Here is a 24,389-nt window from a genome sequence, read left to right on the forward strand (position 1 = left end):
AAAAGTTTGATTATTCTCTTTGGTATGTCAGTTATTCCCAGTAGAATTTATTGCTTTTTACAAACCGAGTTGATTATTTTCCCAAATGCGTCTGGGTTATCCTGCGCTTTGGAAAATATCTTACTGGAATAAAATAAGAAATTAATATATTTTTATAAAAATATTTTCTCCTTGTTTAAGAATTTGATTATTATTCTTTTGAAACTTTCGTCTAAATGTTTAATAACAATAAACTTTTCAACGACAAATTGTTAATTTAGTTATGTATAGAATAAAAATGTAATCATTCCACGTTCTTTTTTTATTTTTGTTCATAAAATTTATAATAAGAGAATTTTTTCTACGTACGGCGTGTATGTACTCGTTATTGTTTGATTTTAATTAAGCATCCTGTGATAGATTTTTAAAACTAAATTTTTCAATTTAACTGGTAAGTTAAACTATTAACACATTTTTTTTTTTAACTCGAATCAAAATTAAATTCATTGTTTTTTTAAAAAATATTGTCCGATATTCGTAATAAATAAAAAAAATTCGATCGTTAAAAAAATCATGAAAATTATTTCAATAATAATATTTTCTTGGAGAAACAACAAGATAAAAAGATATAAAATGAAATGGAAGAAAAAAGAAAAGAAAAGAAAAGAAAAAAATGAAAAAGAAAAATAATAAATCAGAGTGAGGAATGTAAAGAAAGCTTGTGTTGTATTCTCCCCCTTTATAAAGATCCCCTTAGAATCCAGCACGTAGAATTCATCTTCTAATAGAAGACGAAAAGAACCTTTGTCCGAAATTCATATCATAATGGCCGACGAACGAGACACAGATGAACGACATCTTTTTCTATATCCTTCTACTTAGAAATGTTCTTGTCTCATTCTTTTTTTTTTTTCTCTCAAATCTATCGATCATCATCGATAAAATACAGAGAACAATAAATATACATATAAGTGACACACGTGTATAAAGGTTTTTATTTCGAGTTCGTATCGATTTAAAAAAATAAAAAGGTAAAACACATCGATTTACGAATTATTTTCATGAAAATAATTGTATATTAATTTTTTTCTTTATTTCTCTTTAATAACAATAATTTCAAAGAAAAAAGTATCGTCTTCAAATTTTTTATTTTAAATTGATATAATTTTAACCCTTAGAGTACTATGGACGCATATATGCGTTTGGTAAAAATTACCAGAGTGATCTATCGACCCATATACGTGTTTGTTAATATTAATGTAAAATTATCTAATGTTTATATTAATTAATTAAATTATTGGGTGGTTCGGAAATTTCGTGCCGATTTTGACGAAAGATTAAAAGGCAACGCATTTAAGTTTTTTCTTTTGTTTTGGTATTATACATATATATTTATGAAATTATATATAAATATTTATGGGTAACTTCAACAATTTCTGGACTAATTAAAAAATTTAAGAGTAAAGAACTTTTCAGGTTTTCCAACAAAAAAATACTCTACGCCATCTATTGAAAATCGGTACGAACCTCCCGGACAACCAAATATATTCAGAAACAAAGACTTTAATTATTACATATAATTTATTATTAGAATTTAGTTAATAATAAATTATTCCGTTTCAACAAAACATTTTAGTTAAAAGTATTCAGCACTCAAAGGGTTATAAACGAATTTTATACGATCAACCCAATATATGAAACGCAAAAACATAAATTCGCAAATATACGAGAATATGTACATGTGCACATGCAAGTATGAACACACATATACATTTACAAACGAATACAACACAATGGGTTCTGTTTGTTATTCGAGAAATTAATAGTATAGATTTTCACCAGGTTCGTAAAAACTAATGAAACTCGATTCTATCGCGTTTTAAATGATATTGGAAAAAAAAAAAAAAACAAAAACAAAAAAAAAAAAAGAAACCAAAAAAGGATCACGAAAGGATCGAGATCAGCTGTTGCACCTGTCGCGTCTTGTAATTGAATTCCATTGGTTCATCTTGATAGTTTATTCTTTTCAAAATGCCGATATTACAGTCCGGTTTGGAATACCACCATGGATATTTCTCCTATGGGATATTTCTTATACGTAAAAGCTACTTCTTTCGTATACTCTCGACAGACAACGTTATCTTTTTTGATTGCTAATTTTATCGATCGATATTGAATAAATTGTAAACAAATACAAAAAATATATAATATTCAACATATCTCTGGGTTTACTGGTCAAACTATGTGAACATTATTTACATAGAAATAGGAATACAAAAAAATATTATCTGAAGTTAGCTTTTTCGAAACACTTAATTGCAAAATTTATAAACAAATGATACTGAAATAGGTAAAAACCGGTTTACCAAAAGAATAGTATCGCATAATTTTGTTAGTATTCTCAATCATTCATATTCCATCGCCGATAAAGAAACCTTTCGACCCGAATTTCAGTGTAATATTTGAATTTATATGCTCGACGAAACACACTTCTCATTTGAAAATCACCAATATATTTGCGTATAATATTTTAGTATATATACAATTTTATAGGTTCATATAATAATGGTTGTTTACAAAGCTATTATTTTGTGTTGACAAATTTTCACCAAACATCCACTCTCTCTATATATATATTTGATTTCCCTTAGTAGCACAAAATATTGAAAAATATTGAATACATGTGTATTTAACCCTTTGCACTCGAAGTTATATTTTTCATTTCACATATTATCAACAACTTACAAAGCAATTTCAATGGAAAGAAAATCATATTCACGTATTATAAATTAATGACATATGTGTAATTAAAAGAAAAGATCACAGAGTTGATATATTGTAAACTAAATTAAATTTGTTTCAGTTTTTATTTTTTTCTATTGTCTCCGTAGCGGAGTCCTCAAGTGCAAAGGGTTAATATTAAAAAGAGATTCACAATGTCTTTTTAATATTAAATAAACATGTATTCAATATTTTTCAATATTTTGTGATACTAGGGGTCATTTCTATCGACATTTTATACAAAAATTCATTATTACTTTCCATAAGAATATCTCCAAATACAAAACTGTTTATTATAGAGAAATAAAGAGAGAAAAAGGTATACCATATAAATATATATATATAGAATATAAGAAGAGTAAATAAAAAGATAAGAATATTATACGGAGTCAGAGTTCGAGATGACAATAGCAGGAAAATAAATAGAAAAGGTGGAAGAGGAGGGAGAAGGGGTTAGGGGTTAGGTAGTAGGAAGAGGATGAAGATAAAGAAAATAAAGAAGAAGAAGAAGATGATGAAGATCAAGAATAGAATAAGAAAAGAATAAGAAGAAAAGTGTTAGAAGAAAGAAGAGAGAAAGCAACGGATACTGTGAGAAGAGTTGAGTAGAGCCTCGTATTGAGATGTATCCCTGTATCCGTTCAGAAGGTATAGAGGAGCCTAGAGGTTACCATGGCAACCGTATCGATCCTCACCGGCCTCAGAGATGTACTAAACGATTCACAGCCAGTGAATTCTCTACTCTGCTCGTTAATGCGAATAGGCTTATACTTTTGAACCAGGGACATGTCCTAATCATATACATGACTATAAAAAAAAGAAAAAAAAGGAAAAGGATTCTCCCCCATCTTTTTTCCCCCTCCCTTCCAGTTCAAACGGTACGAACGTTTCACATCGATTTTTTTCTTCGAGAAAATACTACAGTCATCATCTTTCTCTTAAAATGGCGGATAACTTTGTAATGGTGGATATTACGTTTTTTTTCTTCTTTAAATTGTTTATTGCTGATTTATTTTAATACTTTTATTATTATTATTATTATTTTTATTGTTTATAATTTTTTTTTAATTGTATTATTGTTTAATGCTTTTGTGTTTACAAGGTATTTGCTTTTTATTGATTTCTTTTTTTCAGTACACCCATCTTTCTTGAAAATGGCGGATAACTTTGCAACGGAGGATACACTATTTTTGGTTTATTAATTGATTGAGGAGTTTTTGTTTTTACAAATATTTTATTTATTATTTTTATCGTCTTTGATTTTTATAAGATCGATATGATATATCATGAATTTGTATTTAATTTATTTAAACAAATAATAGAATATAATACTCTATAAGTATTTTTACAAAAAAAAAAAAAAAAGAAACTGCAATGCTGTAGTAGTGTTTGAAACTATTAAAGCAAATGACAATGTCTTTCGCATGAGATTGTCCTTTTCACTCGGAAACGATTGTTTCAGTAAGATGCCATTATTTAAATTTGTTTTTTCTCCTAGTGAGCTTTTATAGTCATTTTACAAAAAAAACATTTGTATAACATTAAGGTTAATTTATTTGATGAGTTTTTTTTCTTAATAACTTTGAGAATTTCGGTGTTATAAATTAATTCTATTATCTTTTAAATAAAACATTAATCATTTTCTTTCAGATTAATTTAATTAACTTTTTTTTTTTTAATTTTTCAAATAAACATTTGTTAAATACAGAATAAGAATAAACATCAGCAAGGAAGATAATTCTGTACCGGAATTGGATTACCGCGTGGAATGTTTGTTTTGTTCGTGTTTCTATTCTAAGGATCATGTTGTTTAACAGTGGGTTCAATACCTCAAGTGTTTCAGATATGCGCACAAATATTGTGCTGTTACCGACGCTACCTTTACGTGTCGAAATTGTTTTAACAGTGAATCTACCAACAATTTGCGTATATTTATTTCTATCACTTTTATTATTAAATTGAAAGAATAATTGTAAAACTATTTTTTTTACATGATTTTTATTATTAAATTTTATTATTAATATCGAATGACCAATTTATTATAAAAATCACACAATCAATAATGTAACTTCAATTAAAAAATCTATAGAAAAATTTGATACGCTATTATCTTCCCTTTTTGAAGCCAAATTTTGTGTTTAACAATTGTTTATTAAATGCATGATACTAAAATTATTACTGATGGATAAGTAGTGTTAGTATAACTCGATATTAATGTGTAATAATTAATAATAAATCTTCCTGGAAAGATTGTATCGATTACGACTTATAAATCGTTTCAATTAATATAATATATATATATATATATATATAACGTAATAATTAAAAACCGACTATTTTTTCATTTATTTTAAATATTCTCGTTAGTCGCTTACGCGGTGAATCATTTTTTTAATGACCTTAAATTAATTGACTCAAGCGTAAGTCTTGGTAGAAACAAAACCGAAATGAATGAACAACTATACTCATTGATTGCTTCTTTATATTTCTATTGCTCGTTCATACGTTTGTCAATAAAAAGCAAACACTTCGATGCTTTGCAAAGGATCTTTAATGAGAAGAATTGTGTGAAATTAATTTTTTTTATATAGAGTGTAAATATTAATTGACGTCGAGAATGAGTATAATAAATAATAAAGAAAGTTGCAATATTATTAACAAAATTTGAATTATTTCCAAAATATGAAAATATTTAGATTAACATTTTATATTTGTCTATATAATAAAAAAGTTATAATAATTTTATTGTAATTGATTTATAATTGGTTGTAGGTTATACGGAAATCTCTAATGAATCGTCAAACAAATAAAAATTATAATAATTAAATTGTAATAATAAATAATTATAATATTAAGATAAAATTAAACACGTAATATTGCAATATTTATTTTTCAACAAAAATATTATCTACCTATAGAACTAACCGTTTTAATATAAAATTATAAATTATAATTATATATAATTATATTTTTATATATTTTGATTTTTTTTATAATAATTATATTTTATAATATATTTATATATTTATATACATAATATAAATTATAAATAAATAATAAATAAAAATTATAAAAATAAAAACGTGTACAAAAAATTAAGAAATATTTAAATATTAATTATACCACACACTGACTATAATTAAAAACTTTTAAAAAGCATCATACAAAACGATAACAAAAAATAAAATTTCATTAATAATAAATACCCGAATGGAAATAAAGATACTTTATTTTTATATTTAAATGAAAATCTTTAAATTAAATTTTCTCAATTCGAAATAATCGAGGGTTGTTAGTTTCCAACTAACAACTTCACAACTTTCTCCCTTTTTATTTTCTTTATGCTAAATGGTGTAAATAAATGAATTAAATATGTATAGAAAATATATCCTCTAGAAATGGGATTATATACTTTTTTAAATTAAAATCTTCAAACGGAAATTACTCAATCTCAGATCATTGAAGATTGGTAATAGATTTCCGCATAAACTTAATTAATTACAATTTATTGATATTTCATTCGATTTATTTAATTATAAATAATAAAAATAAATATAAATAAGTTATTTATTATAATAAAATAAAATATATAAAATATATTTTTTAAAATAATATATATTATTATAAAAATAAAAATAAATTATTTATTTTTTTTTACGTGAGAGACCTTATTACAAATTTCCTTGCCTTTTATTCTTGTTATGTTATGCATTGGAAAAAAATAAAGGAAAGAAAATGGAAGAGATATCCGAATTAGAAAATTGCTAAGATAAACGCAAACGTATCAAGTGAATTTAATGAGGAGTTTACCTGGCTCTTCTATTACCAACCTTACTTAATTACCAGTTTTCCTATTAAATTAAATCCACAGACTAGTGTCTATGACATTACTTCCTAGCATCTCATTATATGAAGCTTGTGTATCTCCCTAGAGAACACCCTCGGGTAGGACTTACGTTTAATGGCGAATACCGTTTCCATTGAAATCCAAAAGGAAATCCAATCTTGAGTTACACTATTATCTAAATATTCTATACTTTACTTTTCAAAGTTTTATTATTTTTGTTAAAACAATTGACTTTGATAAACATCATGTTAAGGATAAATTCATTCCTAAAATGAATTGTATTTTATTAACCCTTTGAGTGCTGAATACTTTTAACTAAAATGTTTTGTAAGAACGGAATAATTTATTAATAATAAATTATATTTAATAATTGAAGTTTTTCTTTCTGAATATAATTTAATTAATTAATATAAACATTATATTATTTTACATTAATATTAACAAACACGTATATGCGTCGATAGACCACTCTGGTAATTTTTACCAAATGCATGTATGCGTTCATAGCACTCTAAGGATTAAAAAAAAAAAACAGGAAAATTTCAAGAAAATATCGTTGAATTATTTTTTTGTGTTATATTTCTATTGATTTGTATAATACGAAAACAATGTTTTGACGAATATTTTGTTCAGTAATTATTAACAATACGGGGGAAAATGGTATAAGGGTTGCATTTTGATTATTGTTTAAAACTTTCGTATACAAAATATTAATGTGAAGTTTTAATTAATTGTCTCTACGATTGTATCTATATTTGAATGTTAGAAAGGTATCGCAAAGTTAAGGAAATTGTTGAGCATGGGGAAAAAGGGAGGATTGGTATAGAATGAAGGAGAAGGAAAGGGAATCTAGATGACATTTGGCACCCTTCGACGAGCCCCGATCCAAATGAGATTCGCCTCGTTTCCTTCGCCTTCCATCAAACTTAATCTATTTATCAATAACTCATCCAAGCAAGTTCAACGAGAGAATGAAGGAGCCAGAAGAAGAGTACAGCTCGATAATAGGAATAAGTGTGCGCTGAACCACGATGTTCAGTGAAGAAAAGAAAAGAAAAGAAAAGAAAACCAAAAGAAAACAGAGAAAAAGAATTAAAAAAAAAAAAAAGAATAATAGTCTTGGTATAAAAGAAAAGTATCCAATTAGAGTTTAAAGTGAGAAATGTTGTTTCATTAAAAAATACTTTATTACTTCTTATCGATAAATGCAATCTCGCGAACGTAACTATAATAACAATTGATATAAATTTGTGGAAGAAAATCTTACGTAATGCTATTAAAATTTATACCTTAACGAGCAGATTGTATTGTTCTTATCTTTCTCTCTTTACAATCAATTCTATTTCTTTATTCATATCTACTAAATAAATTATATAATCCCTAGTAGCACAAAAAAATATTGAAAAATATTGAATACATGTGTATTTAATATTAAATACACATTATTATATATTATATTAATATATTAATATAGATTAATATTAAAAAGACATTAAATCTCTTTTTAATATTAAATACGCATGTGTTCAATATTTTTCAATATTTTGTGCTACTAGGGTAATGTTAAAATTAATATGTATTATTTTAACAATTTTTCTCAAATAACGATGATGTAATTATATCGTTTGTGATATAAATAAATATATACATAAATTATTGTCAGGTACGAGTGTTAATCATAAAAGAGAATAAATAATGAAATTTTCGTTCATCATTTATCAATGAGATCTTCTTTGGAATACGTTAATCAAATCTCTGACAATATGGAGGACCACACAATATCGACGCCATCTTTTATTTCATCAAGATTCAGGATTCAACACGATGATGAACATAAATGGTGAGTAGCGAGTGAAGTAACGGTGAAGTGAGGAGGTGGTAAAGGGCAGGTGATAGAAGGTAGTGTGGTAATGGGGTTGAGAAAGAAGAGGGTGGTGTGGTATTTGTGGTGGTGGAGAGTAAGTGAAAGAGAAGGTAGCCGTGAGAATTGACGCAACTGTGGTTCGCGTTCCAGACTTTTCGTGTTCGTGCACAAAGGGGGAATCACTTATTCATAGAAAGCCAGCGGACTTCTGTGCTCCTAGCAAAATTGTTGTTCATTCTCGACAACGGCAGACGGCCATCTCGGCAGCAAAAGAGAACTATTCCCTATTCCCTATTCCCTATTCCCATTTACTACTTACGATCTCTTCCTTTGGAAAAGCAAAACTCGTAATTGCATGTGGAAGCTACCTCCCATCATAACGTTTTCTTTCTTCTTTCTTTTTCTTTTTTTTTTTTTTTGGTTCAACAAATAATTTATAAACAGTAATGTATTCACTTATCGAAGATCGATCAGTGTTATTACTTTATTTTTTGTAAAACCTAGAAAAAGAAGAATTGCTTTATTACCGAATAAAGAAAAAAGAATAAGTCGTTGGTGTATTTGTATTGAACATTTGAAAATATTGCATGGAAAGTTCGTAATAATTTTCAGACAAACAAAATGTTTTTTTTTAGAAATATATAAATTTAATTTAATTAAATTCATTTATTAATAAAATATTAATTAATTTATTAACATAATTTAAAAATTAATATATCATAATTTTTAATTTATATATTAAATTTTTATTATTATATTTTATTTTTATTATTTATTATAAACTTATTATAAATTATTTAATAGAAATTTTTATTATAACTCTAATTATAAATTTAATTTTTTTATAATTTATAATTTCAATTATTATTAATCTATAATTTAATATATGAATAAATAAATTTAATATATATAAGAAAACCATGTATCTTTTATATAGTGTTTTTCTTTAATATTGTATTTATATATAATACTAAATGTCATAGCTAGTGACATCGGTAGAAATATAATACAATAGGAAAATATGGGAAAATAGAGTAGTGAGAGGAAATTTTTCCATAAAGAAATATAAGCTTATTCGAAAGAAAGTAATAAAGGCTTCTAAGATAAAGATTTTAAATGTTGTTTCTTGTTTTGTCATAGAGAAACGCAGTTTTGTCTTTATTTTGAAAACGTACCTATCAAAGATCCAAGAACTATTAGAAAACCACTATATATGTATATAAAAAATGAATTTTCCTAAAAATAATATATCGTAATGATTTTATTAGATTTTTGCTTAAAAACTATAGATAAAGTGTGTTTAAGCGAAGACAATCTAGAAATAAATACATTAGTATAACTTGATTACATATTTAATGAATTTAACTGGAAAACAATATTTATAAGAATTGAATTAAAATAACAGTGAATGTATCCAATCGGTGATATCGATTCTAACTAGGAATGGAAATGTGATTGTTCCGATACCAATGATCAATACTTTTCAACAATGTGAAATCATAAATGCTATTCCGAATACCAAGTTTTCAATGATAAATTGAGATTGAATCAGCGAGAGGATGATTACGTCAAACGTGATAGTACTTCGAACGATATGTTTTTATAAATCAAATCCTATTACAAATTTAACGTTCAATCAATTTTAATCTACGGGGGAAAAAAAAAATAAATAAAATTTAATGTATTCCTGATAAAAGAAATTCTTTATAATATCTCGTTGACTTTAGTTGAAAAACGGTAAGATGACAATTTCTTTGGAAAAGTAGCCCATGTGTGAGACAATTTCGTAGAAAGGTGACTTAAAACCCATAAAATTGGTTTAAGAATACTGTTAAAGGGAGACATAGTTTACAAAAGATAGTTAAATAATAATTCCTTACAATTTACAGAAAGAAAAAAAATATCACAAACAAGAAGTCAAGAAGTAAATCGGGGATTTACAGGATTACCGATAGAAAATCTACCTGTTTTTCCGAACTAACGTATTAAGCTTTCGCGAACAAAGGTTTCTCCCAAAGGCATCGAAGCGCAAACGACACGCAAAGAGACATACACACACATACACATACACAAACACACATAGATAAGCACACATTTACACATAGAGAAAAATGTCGGTCCATAATCCGTAGCAGTTACTCCGGACGGAGACGAATCTTCAGAAAAGTGCGAGGGGGTAGGGCAGGGGGCAGGTAAAGCAGTCGAGTCCGATATCCGGTTTGCCATGGAACGAGTAGAGTCAATGCACCTGGCCCCTCTTACTAGTCGAACCGATCCTCAAGTTTCTTTTTTTTTTCCTTTACACAAACTGTCCCGCAGCCGGCTGCTTTTTCCTCTCTTTTTTTTATTTGCCATTATGAAAAAAGACTTTTGCCGACATTTGTTGTCAATAATCTACTTTCCGATTCTTTTCAAACACAAAACGAACTATTCGACATTAGGAACATTTAGAAATATATTGCAATTTTGAACATTTCTTTACATTGTAATACGAAGTACGTATCAAAATATATGTATATATTTTATTTACATCTTTTGTGTGCATATGTGTATGTGTGTACGTGTTTTTCTATGACACATTAATTGTAAGATTTTTTTTCCTTTTTACGGAAGGAAGAATGAGTCACGGTGAAGGATGATGATCACGAACACGTTCTCGTGTAGTCGTCTTCCTGAAACTCGTTGCAGCATCGATCCATGGTCCCTGAAAGGAAATGGCCGTGAACCTCACACAGAGGCGTACGGTTCGAATCTTACGATGTTGCTTCTTTTTTATTCTTTCTTTAAATAACGATGGCTAGAATTTATCTATTAGTTACAGTTAATTTAAACTAATTTTCTATGCCATTTTTATATCGATCAAACCAAAAAGAAAAATATATTAAAACATCGATTGCATTTTAACTAAATAAATGTAATATATATATAATTTTTATATATATTATATAACATAATAATTTATTATTATTTTATTTATAATATTATATTATTTATAAATAATAATAATAATTTATTATATATATATATATATTTATAATCGAAAGGAAATAAATTTTTAAACAAATTATCAACGAAAAAATAGAAGAAAAAAAGAGAGAGAAAATCGTAAATAATAATTCATATACACATATTATATTTTTGTGCGCATTATACTATTTATGTTAAAGTATGAAGAATAAATAAAAGTGAATGTTATTTTTGTATATTCATTGAAAAACTGATTAAACACTTTGAAACGAGCTATATGATTATAAATTACATTAAAATTTGTTTCCTTTTTTTTTACGAGTCATTTCGTTCGTTTCCACAAAGCATTTTTATTTAATTAAAAATATGTTATGTCCACCGTCATTCTTTTAAACACAAAGAGATAGGGGCTGTAACTTTGAGAATATATTATTGGTATCACCTGTATCATTCGTGTATAGGTTCTGAATTGAAAATGGTGGAACACCTGGGGGACCTTCCCTTATAAGATATAACAGGATATATTTATGGCTGTTATTTATAAGGTCAGAATTAAAAATAAGATATCATTATGTATCCTGTATCAATATTTTACTACAACCTTAAAATATTGCCTTATATAATGCGCATAAAGGAACAAAGTCCTTTGCTGGACAAAGATAATTATATCGTCAAACATTTTCACGATCCAATTGATATATTAAATCAACATAATTTAATAATTAAATACATAATACGCGTGCGTTCATTTTAAATTGGACTATTCTAAATTATTTTCAAAAGTTTCAATTCCATTTGCAGATACGAAGAATGATATTATCATTTGTACCATGACGATAAATAGCAAAACTGAATCAAGAAAGAACCAATAATCAAAAGTTTCGTTGAAATCTTTTTTTATAAAGTATTATTTTTACATTTTGATGTTATCTGTCCAAATAGTTAGAAACAACAGCGTGTTAAGACTGACATTACAATATTTTTATGTAAACATAGGAAAATTTAAGGCATTGAAAAGTTTTGCATACTGACAACAAGCAACACGTTAAACCTTATTCGATAAAACTATTCAAATACGAGTCAGTCAATAAATATTTTCTGTAAGAAATAAATTAAAATCACAAATCGAATAAAAATTAAGAACAATTATTCATGTTAGCTTAAAACATATAAAATATTATTAACATTTTAATGGCCGCACGTATACGCAGTCAAACGTCGTTAGGGGCCCGGTAATAATATTTTTCAAGAATTAATTTAAAAACAACTTTATTGTCATTCACGTAAAAAATTAATATAAAACAAAAAACAACAATTTAACAACAAATTTAATTATATATATAATTGTAAATAAATATAAAGTTATAAATAAAATAACGGCCAATGTTCCGGTTATCATATTGTGTGAGCGGCCATTAAAGTGCCATAATATGTTTCTTTTGGTTGGATATTAAAAAAAGAAATAAATAAAATTTGGCAACGTTTAATAAAATTCTGAGTTGGTAGTCGTATAGTTTTAATGCTTTTGTATTAACTTGTTACGTGACAGAATATTGGCATTGTAAATAGTAGCACATGGCCAGCGAGTCTAAAAACGTTTAAGGGTGTATTGTTTTATTTTGGTTAGGCATAAATAATAACATGTTATTATATTAGAAAACATCTGTACGTATATTAAATAATAGTATTCAATTATACTAAATATCATACAATTAAAAATGGAATTTTCGTTTAAAATTGATAATTGAGATACGAACACTAGTGTGACACGCTGTATTATTGGATTCATTAAAAGTTCATCAATTTTTTGTATGGATATTAAATAAAAATTTCTATAAAACTTTTGATTATTGGTTTAATTTTGCACTTCAGTATATATCGCACGAAAAACCAATGAAATGTAGTACTATACATTTTTTTTTTTTAATAATAAAATATCTACTACAAATAAATTTTTGCTTAATCGAAGTACATTATAAACCAAGCTGCATGAGAACAAGCACCTGCTAATGTTTAAAATATGTATGCGAAGTAAAAAAAGGTATGACTACAAGAGGATGCATTTAACGCGAAGTCGAAGTGATTTGTCATCGGTACGATGAACGGAACATTCGAATCATCGTCATGCGTAATGCATCGTCATTCTTTTTTCTTTATACTCAATCGCATCGTCATCGTCGAGAATTCGTTTAATTCTTTGGTTACTAGTGAGAGAAGAAAAATAACCAAATAAAAAAGACAGAAAATCGATAAGTCTAACAAAATTGACTTTGTTCGAATACAGGGGAGTGGTGTTAACAAATAATGGAAAACATCAATAACATTAATAAAGTTATTATTTATCGACGTTAAAAGATAATTAATTTTATAGAACAAAGAAAAAGAAAGTAGACAAAAAGTTAAAGTTTTAATTAACGAAGTTAACATGATTCGATATGCTTTCCGTTGGGTTGCACAATTAATAAAGTAAGCTTTAACATCAAATTTCTTCTTTAAACTTTCAAATATCCTACACTAAATTCCCTATTTCAATAACTTTCATTTATTGTAAATTTGTTCTACCATGACACGTAATTGTTTCATAAGATGGAGCTTATGTACAATATTTAATATAATACATAAAGTTACGTTAAACATTGATAATTGTCTTTGATTTTGCGTACCGTAATAATCATTATTCCTTTTTTTCTGAATTGATGCCATTTTGTAACCCCGAAACACAATAAGGCAGATCTTAATTAACGAATTTAACAACGATGCTAACTCAAATCTATATTTTTTACTTTGGTTGGAAAAATTTGCAAAATTATTGCGAATCGTCGAGTAAGAAAAAAAGATTTGTTAAAAAACGAAATGTTATCGATCATTTATGAACATCCGTTATTTATTCTATAATTCTAATCCCATGGATTGGTCGATTAGCAAACATATACTCCTAAGTACGATCGCGTTTTAACGCGTAAAGAAAAAGAGATAAAGAATTGAGCGTTAACTTCGTGCGATGACTATGGTTCAAGGTCGGACGTTGCACTTTTGTGGTTCCGATGCAACAAAGAGAAAGAAACGGCGGAACAGACTACGTTAACTGGCTTCATGCTACTAGCTGTTTGTCCTCACAGATTCTATCTACTTTTAATTTCTTAAGAATCATTGCTTACCAAACTGAAACATCGTGATTTTCTTTTTTAAATCTTCGAGATAAACAAAACGAAATGTATATCAAGGAATTATTACAAATTCTAAATCATACGAATGTTTTTTAACACTTTGGATACATTTGATGAGTGAGACTCGTCATCTGAATTTAAGAAGCTTATATAAATATATAAAATATATCAATTTTTATATTTTGTTTCATTTATATATTTATTTACATTTTGTAATTGAAATGTTGTTGCAAAAATATATTTATATCATCAATATAAATATATTAATAATTATATTAATAGTAATAGATATTTTTACTACTATTTGTAAACACAATAATTGATGATTTAGAAGTAGAATACTCATCAGCCGTCAGCAAACTTTCCTGATTCGGTTTCTGGTCGACGCTAAATTCTTTTTTTATAATTTATTGTTTAAAAAAAAAATGACCTTTGCAAAAATAGTTATTATAATAATTATATTCGTTCAAAAGATGCGATAATAATAGATAAAAATAAAAGAGGAAAAACAACGTAACAGAAAATTATACATTTATATTTTTAGCACATATTCACAAAGCCATATGTTACACTTTCACCATTATTATGTTTTCTTTACCATATGTTACATATTCTATAACGTCAAAGAAATAATTTGCTTCGTATGATAGAATCGTATACAATACCTAAGTGAAAACATATTATTTGGAAGAAAAAAATAGTGAATGCAACTCTTTAGAATACTATGTAACTTTAAAATCATACATTCAAGTTTATAGAGGAGTTTACTGGACAAACTTCATGAATATTTTACATGGAAAAGGGACAATTTTTTCACATCTAGAATGGACAAATGAAGCAATTTTTACAAAATGGGACATATTTAATTTTGATGGTAGTAATGTATGAATCCTCAATCATTCACATTTCATCCGATAACGAAACTTTCAACTTAAATTTCAGTGTGATGTTTGAATTTATATGTCTGATGACCTGCTCATTAAAAAATCACAAATATTTGGACACTATAGTATGACCAAATTTAGGTCAACCATGTGATCCATTAAATTGGCGTAGAAATTAGTTTCAACATGTACACGTGGTAAAGAACGTCATAAAAATGTTTTCAATTATCGTCAAATTTATTTGATCAAAGACTAGCTTTCTAATGATCCTGTCGAGATAAATCAAAGTTTAATTATGGCACAATTATAATTTTATAAAAAAAAAAAACTTGATAAAGATTTATATTAAAATTCATTAAAATTTTCTCTACGATGTGGTTGGTGGAGATGTAAGAATTAAATAAAAAGTACGTGCTTTGAAATTGTTTCTTTTGCTTCTCTTCTTCTCTCCACTAAACCCCATCCTTTTTCTTCTCTCATAATTTCTTCAACTTGCCGTTATCACTTTCTATCTTTGTCAGGAACTTTTACTTCCGCTTGTACGGAATACATATTAATCACTCTCGAGAATTCTAATGCAGTGTTTTCTTTTCGTAGGATATTTGTTCTATCGGAAGATGATTCACTTTCCTTTTTAATTATTGATTTAACTATTTCGTGGTAATTCTAAATTATTAGATCTAGCTGAAAGTTCCTTTTTTTTTACTTTTTAAATAAAAAACTTTAATAATTTTGATTTGAACTATATGTGATTTCAATATTTAATTGATAATATTGATAATGTTTCATTATTATTAACAACATCCATTTTCGATCATATTTTTTCTATTTTTTTTTTTTTTTTAAGAAAAATAAAACAAAAATAATAATTAGTCCTTAAGAGCAAGTTTTAGGCTGAAGTGTAAAAGATTAATTTATTATCAGATATAAATTAATTTAATTAAATTAATGAATAAATTTAAAAACTACATTTATAAATATGAAAAAATATAATTATGATAATATTGCAATTATTATACGAATAAAAATAAGAAAATAAGATTCTACAGTCGTATTAATCTTACTGTTCTTACAGAATCAGAAAAATTGGTATTGCATGGTATTAAGTTTTCACATGTGAGTCATAAAGCCCCTGTTGGTATCTCTGGATCAGACCATTTCGGGAAAAGAAGTATGACATCAAAAGAACCACGGCCAGCGTATATAATATTATGCGAGTTGAAAAACGACGTAGCAACTTGGCAAAGTCGTTACGGTCTAACCTGCACATATATGTATATATATATACATATTTATATAAACATGTCGCTTGCTTTTAATTACCAACGTCATGAACGCTTTCCATGTGTTTCGTTGAAAGCCAGTATAACGACGTCACACCAGCACTTTATCAACTTTAATATCAATGTATGTGTAAATTCTTCCCAACATGCAATTTCTACATAAAAATTTTCATTTGAGATAATGTTAGATTCTAAGTAAATATCTTGAAATACAAGTTAATAAATAAAATAAATTTATTCGTTATTACATGGTAGCGTAGTCACTGAGAAAAACAAAAAGAAAAAGAAAGTAATTAAAAAAAAAAAAAAAAAAAAGGATAGAAAGTTGAGAGAGAAAAATCTTTATTCATTTTCTATAAAATAATATTTTAGAGATATCTTTATATATATATATCCATAATAAAAATAAAACGTCACTTGATTAATACAACGATTATTCATCAACGTTAGTTTTGATGCTTATCTTTTATTATTTGTTGAATCAGAAATATAAGAAAATTAAGGAAAAAAAAATGAGAGAAAGAGAGAGGCTAGGAACAACATTACTTTTCTATTCTATTCGAATGAAGTCACCTAGCTACATTTAAACCTAACATGACTATGAACAACTATTATATATACACGTAAATGCACTTTCGTCCTTGGCACGAGAACGTTTATGTGCATTTTCTGAGAAGTACATGGGTCAGATAGCGATATCTAGCAACCTACCTGCCTACCCACCCATTATCTTACCCTGTGGCGCAATTACGCAGAGAGAAAGGGTCACTAACCTTCATTTCAAGGGACACACAGCTTCTACTCAAGTTACTTTCGCCCGTTCACTATTCTTTGACTCATCTCATTGTATTCTTTCTTTACGTTATAATATTTCATTTTTTTCTAAATTAATTACAATTTTATTATCTTAAATTGTCTAAAATGTAAACAATGGTATTAGTATTGGTTAAGAAACGAATAGTTTGAAAGAACAACTGAATATTAAATTTTACAATTTTTTAAATTAAACGAAAATCTTGAAGATAATAAGAAATTTCGATAGTCATATAACACGATTAAAAAGAATATAGCGATCAAGCTCATGGTGCTCAACGCCATAGAAATAAGATCGATGACGTCAATAAGCCAATTAGAAATTAATTTCTATTATTGATAGATAGACGTGCGTGACTGCAAGATGCAGCAGCGTTACCACGCTATTAGTGACGTTCGTAGTCCTATTTTACAATCAATCAACGAACTAACGCTTAAACATCAATCAAATTGCATTCTCTTCTTTTACCGTGTCAAGCCAATTAATGTTTTCTTTTCGCTCTACCATTTTTCAGAATAACTAATTAAAACCCCAATAATTTCACATTCATTCAACTCTAGTCTTCTTTTCACTCTGCCATTTTTTTAAATATTTAAAAAAAAATCGTTAAAACAAAGCTTATCGTTAAACTTTTGAAAATAGTAATCTTTTTAAGCTAATACAACATGAATAAATAAATTGTTAAAAACAAATAAATCTAATGGTAAGTAAAAGAATAAAATAAAATCAACGATCTTCGATTAATCCTAAATAATTCAACCCTTTTCTCAGAAATTGTAATAAAAATAAGAGAACGTATATTTTCTTTAGTAAGAAAGCTCTCTCTCTTTTAAGTAAAATGAATGAAGATTAGAACGATAATTCATGGATTTGGGAATGAGATTGTTCAATATACGTAACGCCTCAGTGTTAATGATCATCCAAGTTAATTAAATTTACGACTCGATATTGAAGGGCTTAATACTGCGATACGTAATAAGGTGCTTCGGAGAAACCACCACTTTCGGAAGCTTCTCATTAGCCTAGACGTATTTAGTAGCATGAACAAGCAAACGACCAACTTACTTACTAGCTAGCTTGCTAGCCGACGAAGTTTCGATGGAAGAGATATCGTAGTTTAAAGGTATAGAGAGGTTCCTCTAAATTTCTCAGCTTACACATAGAATTTAAACGAATACCAATGTGCCCCTGTAAACGCGCGCACATGCATACACACACCAGTGCCTTTCGTTCTTACAAGGAACGAACAACCGGGCCGCAGCATCGACCCATAAGCTCGACCTCAACCACTCCATCTTCCTTACTGACTACCACTGTCCTTCTTTATTAAGACTTCGATTTTTCCATATTTCCAATTCTCTCCATTCAGACGGTTCATTTCCAATTCGGTCTTATAATTAATTAATGAAACTGAACGTTTTATTCGAAGAGATTCGTTGATCGACAAAAAATAATCATCTCTGTGTGCTAAAATAATGATTCAAAGAAATATTAAAAATAACTCACCTTCTGATGACTTTTTAATGGTAGTAAATCCAGCTGTTGGTCGGCGCCATCCTCGCCAATTGTTACAAAGTGATTCGGGCTCACTGCTCCAACTACAAATGGAATCTCCTTCGAAATGATCGGAATCTTCGAAGGAGAAACGATCAACATCCTCCCAGTCCAAAATTCGTCCGCTAGATGCAGCTTGATCGACTGCTCCAGCAGTTCCTGACGGAGTAGTCGTGGTAGTATTAGCCGTCTCTGATTGACCCGTAGGATTTCCCGCGGGAACATTAGTCGTTGATGGACCCGTTGAATGTCCCGTGGATGGAGCTGAGGAAGCATTTCCAATTGCCATAGTTCCTCCGCTGTTGGCATTACCTCCGCTCGCTTGACTCGCATTTGCCTGAATTCCATTTCCGGAAGTGTTTTCTGCTGTTGATCCTTCTCCAGGGATGATATTTCCAGTTCCGGTTCCACCTCGTCCAATGAAACCTCCGCCGGCTCCACCCCCAGAACCTCCGCCACTTCCTCCTTCCTCTTCTGCTCTTTCAGCACTTCTTCCACTACTACCACTACTACTACCACCACCAACACCACCTCCCCCAGCACCCACCGGCACCGGAGATCGAGCCAGATTGCCCGCCAGTTTTAATTCTGGTACGAATCGACACACGCGATACTACGAGCGCGCTTCCGATATGAACCCTTAAAACAATCACCACAGTCGTCACCACCAACACCACCTCCTCCACTGTCCCACGTCTTTCTCCTTTTCCTTTTGTTCTTTTTCTTCACCTTTTTTTCCTCGGTCTCCAACACTGAAACTCCAACCACCGCCGCCTCCTCCTCCTCTTCCTCGTCTTCGTCCACCTTCTCCGCCAGCCTCTTCCAACTTTTTCCGCCACCGGCGACGCTCCTTTTCACATCCACAATTCTCCAGTCTTCACAAACCACTAAATTGGCTTTTCTTAATAATCTCCTCTCCGTCACAACGTTTAACACTTCTTACCAACAAGCGTTCGCCGTGTTTCTTCTTCTTCTTTTTCTTCCAAACTCAGTTCCTTTCCAACTGTTCCTTTCTCTCTCACTCTCTCTCGTTCTGTTTTATCAAAAGACACAAACACATAAATATACTTATACTCTTTTACAGAATAAGAAAATATGTTTTTCAAACTGTTATTGTTGTTAATATTCATTCAACAGTAGAAAGGACAATTCTTACTAATGGACAATATTTGTTCACTTCGTTCGTTAAATTAAAACTTTTGATAACATTATTCATGTAATAACAGTTTGAAAAATAATGTTCTACGGATCAACTACTGGTCCAACCGCTCAATTTTTTATTACGAATCCTATAATATACAGACTACCAGTCAAAATTATTTGATTTTTTTACAAAATGATCTGAAATTAGATTAAATGAATGACTTATTCAATTTTTCTTACAATTAATAAATATTTGTAAAGGAAATGAATAGTCTGTTTCCAAAAATTAATAATTACGTTTAATCTGAATGTTTTGAACATCACCATAAACTTCATTTATGTATAACGCATTTTTAATATATTGATTACATATTTTTTTGATCGCGTTTATAATTCAGTTTGTATTTCTTAAAAGAATTTAATTCCATAACATTGCAGAAGCTGTTATTTAGGATGTCTATAATGCAATACTAAAACAAGAGATAACAATTTCGATAAAGCCTAAATTAAAAAATATTTTTTAAGCATTGTGTTAGTTTTTTCTAATTAAATTTTAAAAATAAAGTATTTTTATAATTTTGTCACGAAAATAAGAAAATGGTAATTTATTATTTTTCTTTATTTATTTTAAGAATTTTTGGAATTTTTCTACATGGTAAAATAATTTTGACCGATAGTGTATAGAAATAAAGGTGTTGCCTTTGAATTGTATTTTTAAATCTGCACAAAAACTTTTCAGGCAACCCAATATATATGTACATATGTATGTATGTATGTATGTATGTATTTATTCATGCATGCACATATAGTATTGTAGAATACGTACGAGTACGACCGCGTGCAAATTTTAATTAGATTTAAGTTGAAGACCCGATGTAAGTAATTAATTACGTAATGGTTACAAATTTTCTGGATATACATATCATTGCTGAATGATTTGATCTGTTTTACCATTTACCATAAATTTACATATTCTTCTAATGAATGAAAGGAATAAAATTTACCAATTTTCGAAAAATTACATGTAAATTCGATATACAGTAGGAACCCATATAACACGAGTACAAATTACACTACAAATAGCTTTTCCATATCAAACAATGAAATTGTTCAAAAATAATAATCATTTGTGACATGAACAAAAATCCTTTTTTGCTTTTTTGACCTTTGAATTCCCCACTAACACAAGATTCATAGAATGCGGAATGTATATTTGGGGTTATACGAGAATCCTAATGTACATGCACAAAAAAAAAACGAAATGAGATTTTGTAAAATAAGGCAATGAGAAGAAAAAGTAAAAAGAGGGAGAGAAAAGTGCGAGCACGTGCATTTTTAGGAAGTAAGCATTCATATACACATTCGTAAACAGGTTGAGCGAAAGGAAGAATAGCTCGGTAGTTCAAAGCAGGTTGAAAAACTCTTGAAAAGCAAGGTTCGAGTTCTAATACTGGTCCAGCAGAATATTATTCTACTAGAAAATATGTTTGCCTGATATCGATTAGGGTGTTTTCCTTCCTTGTAAAATATTGCAACCTGATGGTATTACTTTTATAAATTTTTGCAAAACTTCTTTTAATATCAATAGTGTATAGTATACATGAGAAATAACAAATAAAGAAATATTTTAACGTTTTATTCTGAATTTTTACAATAAAATTTGTGAAACAATTTTATTTATATCTTTTAAAACATCACCTGTGGATAATATTCTATAAATTTATTTTTATTATAATTTTTATTAATATTATTCTTAATTAAATATTTGTCAAGAATTTTTTAGAATTATTAATTAGAAAATATGAACTTAGTTGAGAGTTTTTGAAAAATATTATGTTGATAACTTCGAAGAATTGATATCAATATAGATCAAATATCGAAGTGAAAGTATCGATTTTTATTACAATTTTATTTTTTCGGTTATAGAGATTTATAATACAAACCTAATAGAGTTTGTAATACGTTAATAATAACTTCGAAAAAATGAATAGTTAATAATAGTCTAGAAATTGAGTTTGAAGTATCGATTTTTTCTACCATTTTATGTTTTAGGTCTTATAGCTACTGTAATACAAATTTATTCGAGTTTCTAAATAATATAATATCACAACTTCAAAGAATTGATATCGTTAAAGAACAAATTTTTAAGTTAAAATAATTTTTCTAACGATTTTATTGTTATAGATTATGATAACTCTTGAAACGAAATTCAAGTTTTCAGATAAAATAACGTCAACAATTTTGAAAAATGTCTACCGATATAATACGAATTTACGATCGCGAATATAAAAGTGAAAGCGTCGATTTCTACTATTCTATGTCTATAGGTTATACATAGTGAATTATTTAAATATTTTTGTAAAAAAATATTGTAGACAATTATTTTTATACATTAGTAACTTGTAATACGAATTTAACCTAGTATTTAAATAAAACAATATAAACAATTTCGAGAACTGAATATTGATGTACAATTAAATTACGATCACGAATATTGAAGGGAAAATATTGACTTTTTTTTCTATTCTCTAAAATAAAATGGTTGGTAGTATGAATAAACTCAAGTTTTTAAAAATATCGTTAGCAATCTCGAAAAATGAATATTTATATCGAAATGGAAATATTTCTTATATTTTTCCAACAATTTTGTTTCCAATTTAAAAATGACTGATGATATGAAATAATTTAAAAACTGAAATAATATACCGTCAACAGATTCAAAGAATGGTAATCGATATAGGCAAAATATCGAAGTGAAAGTATCGATTCATTCAACAATTTAGTTTGCAGCCTTTAACCGAGTTGCAGATATAAATTTAGTCGAGTATTAAAATAATATGACGTCAACAACTTCGAAGAATGGATATTTATAAATCTCGAATACTGAAGTTAAAATATCGATTCTTTCAATAATTTTTTTTACGAATATCAAGCGCTTTATAATACGACAAATTATTCAAGTATTCAAATAATATAACCTCAACAACTACAAAGAGTTATCTCGATATATCCCAAATATATCGAAGTGAAAGTATCGATTTTTTAAACGATGTTGTGTTACAGGTTAGAACGATTTAAGGAAATAAATAAATAAATAAAACAAATTTTACCTACGATAAAATCCTCCTAACTTGGTTTCCAGATAAAATACTAAATATACGAAGACACGACGTAGAGGTTAACCTTCTCGAAAGTTCGAAAAAGAAAAAGCAAAATGCAAGAAAACGTTTTTAAAACGAAAGATTAGTTTTGACAGATCGAATCGTAAGCGCGGCAGAAGTTCGAGCTCACGTGCAATATAAAATGGCAGGCAAGCTTGTTCTCTGTAAATACGCGTATCGACTTTTTCCTGTCTTTCCCTCTCCCTCTTTCCCTCACGTTCTTTCTCATTCTCTCTTTCTCTATTCGTTGCCGCGCGCGTTTTCTCGTTCTGTTTCACTCCCTCTTCTTTCTCTTTGTTTTCGATATTCCCAGAGTCCCGTAAGAAACAAAAATTTTAATTTCTTCCTTCGAAAAAGAGACACGAGGAAATCTCGATTTAGATCCTTGCGATCGATTTCAAATGTAACATGATATTAAACGTTATTCATTGTATAAATAAATAAATCAATTTAATCTACGAACAACAAATATTATGCGTATGTTGATTGAAAAAAAAGAAAAAAGAAAATTTTTAAAATAAGCTGTCTACAAAAATAAAAGGAAAATAAAGAATAGATTTAAGTAAACACCGTTGTTTTGCTTGCTATTTATTGACTTATTTAGTTTTTCTTTTCTTAGGAAAGGAAACGAAATGAAGGGACAGAGGAAAGGAAAATAAAAATATCTTAGCGAAGCGAGTCCCCGAAGTCCGAAGAAACGGAACACAAAGACCTTGGCGGGTCGACAGACCCGCGTCAAGAACGTGCGACGACCCCGACCCCGTGCAGGAGAGCAACCCCTCTCTCTTTCACTCACTTACTTTTCTTATCCTTCTTACAGTATCACGAATGCGCACACAACACAACTAAACGAGATATACACAAGAAGCGTTTCTACACATTCGATTTATCATCATCTATCTTTTCTCGTACATATTGTCTAAACATTTTTTATTCATGTTTCTC

At 28.3% G+C, this 24,389-nt stretch overlaps 1 protein-coding gene across 16 annotated transcripts in view; it reads right to left on the minus strand.

The window, feature by feature from the left end:
- Dora (zinc finger SWIM domain-containing dorado) overlaps positions 1 to 24,389 on the minus strand; it is a 54,730-nt gene that overhangs the window by 29,142 nt on the left and 1,199 nt on the right. For 14 of the 16 annotated variants that reach the window (XM_089171381.1, XM_089171387.1, XM_015334583.2 and 11 more), the window contains exon 2: positions 19,093 to 20,173. In XM_089171381.1, the coding sequence (XP_089027507.1) occupies positions 19,093 to 19,488 (396 nt within the window). In that variant the 5' untranslated portion in view covers positions 19,489 to 20,173. Of the gene's footprint in view, positions 1 to 19,092; positions 20,174 to 23,393; positions 23,473 to 24,389 lie in introns of those variants that run through there. The other 2 variants (XM_089171379.1, XM_089171383.1) reach the window with 2 other exon arrangements.

The sequence above is a fragment of the Polistes dominula genome, unplaced genomic scaffold (assembly GCF_049000335.1).
Source record: "Polistes dominula isolate Pdom_NZ unplaced genomic scaffold, Pdom_raw_medaka contig_31, whole genome shotgun sequence".
Taxonomy (NCBI): domain Eukaryota; kingdom Metazoa; phylum Arthropoda; class Insecta; order Hymenoptera; family Vespidae; genus Polistes; species Polistes dominula.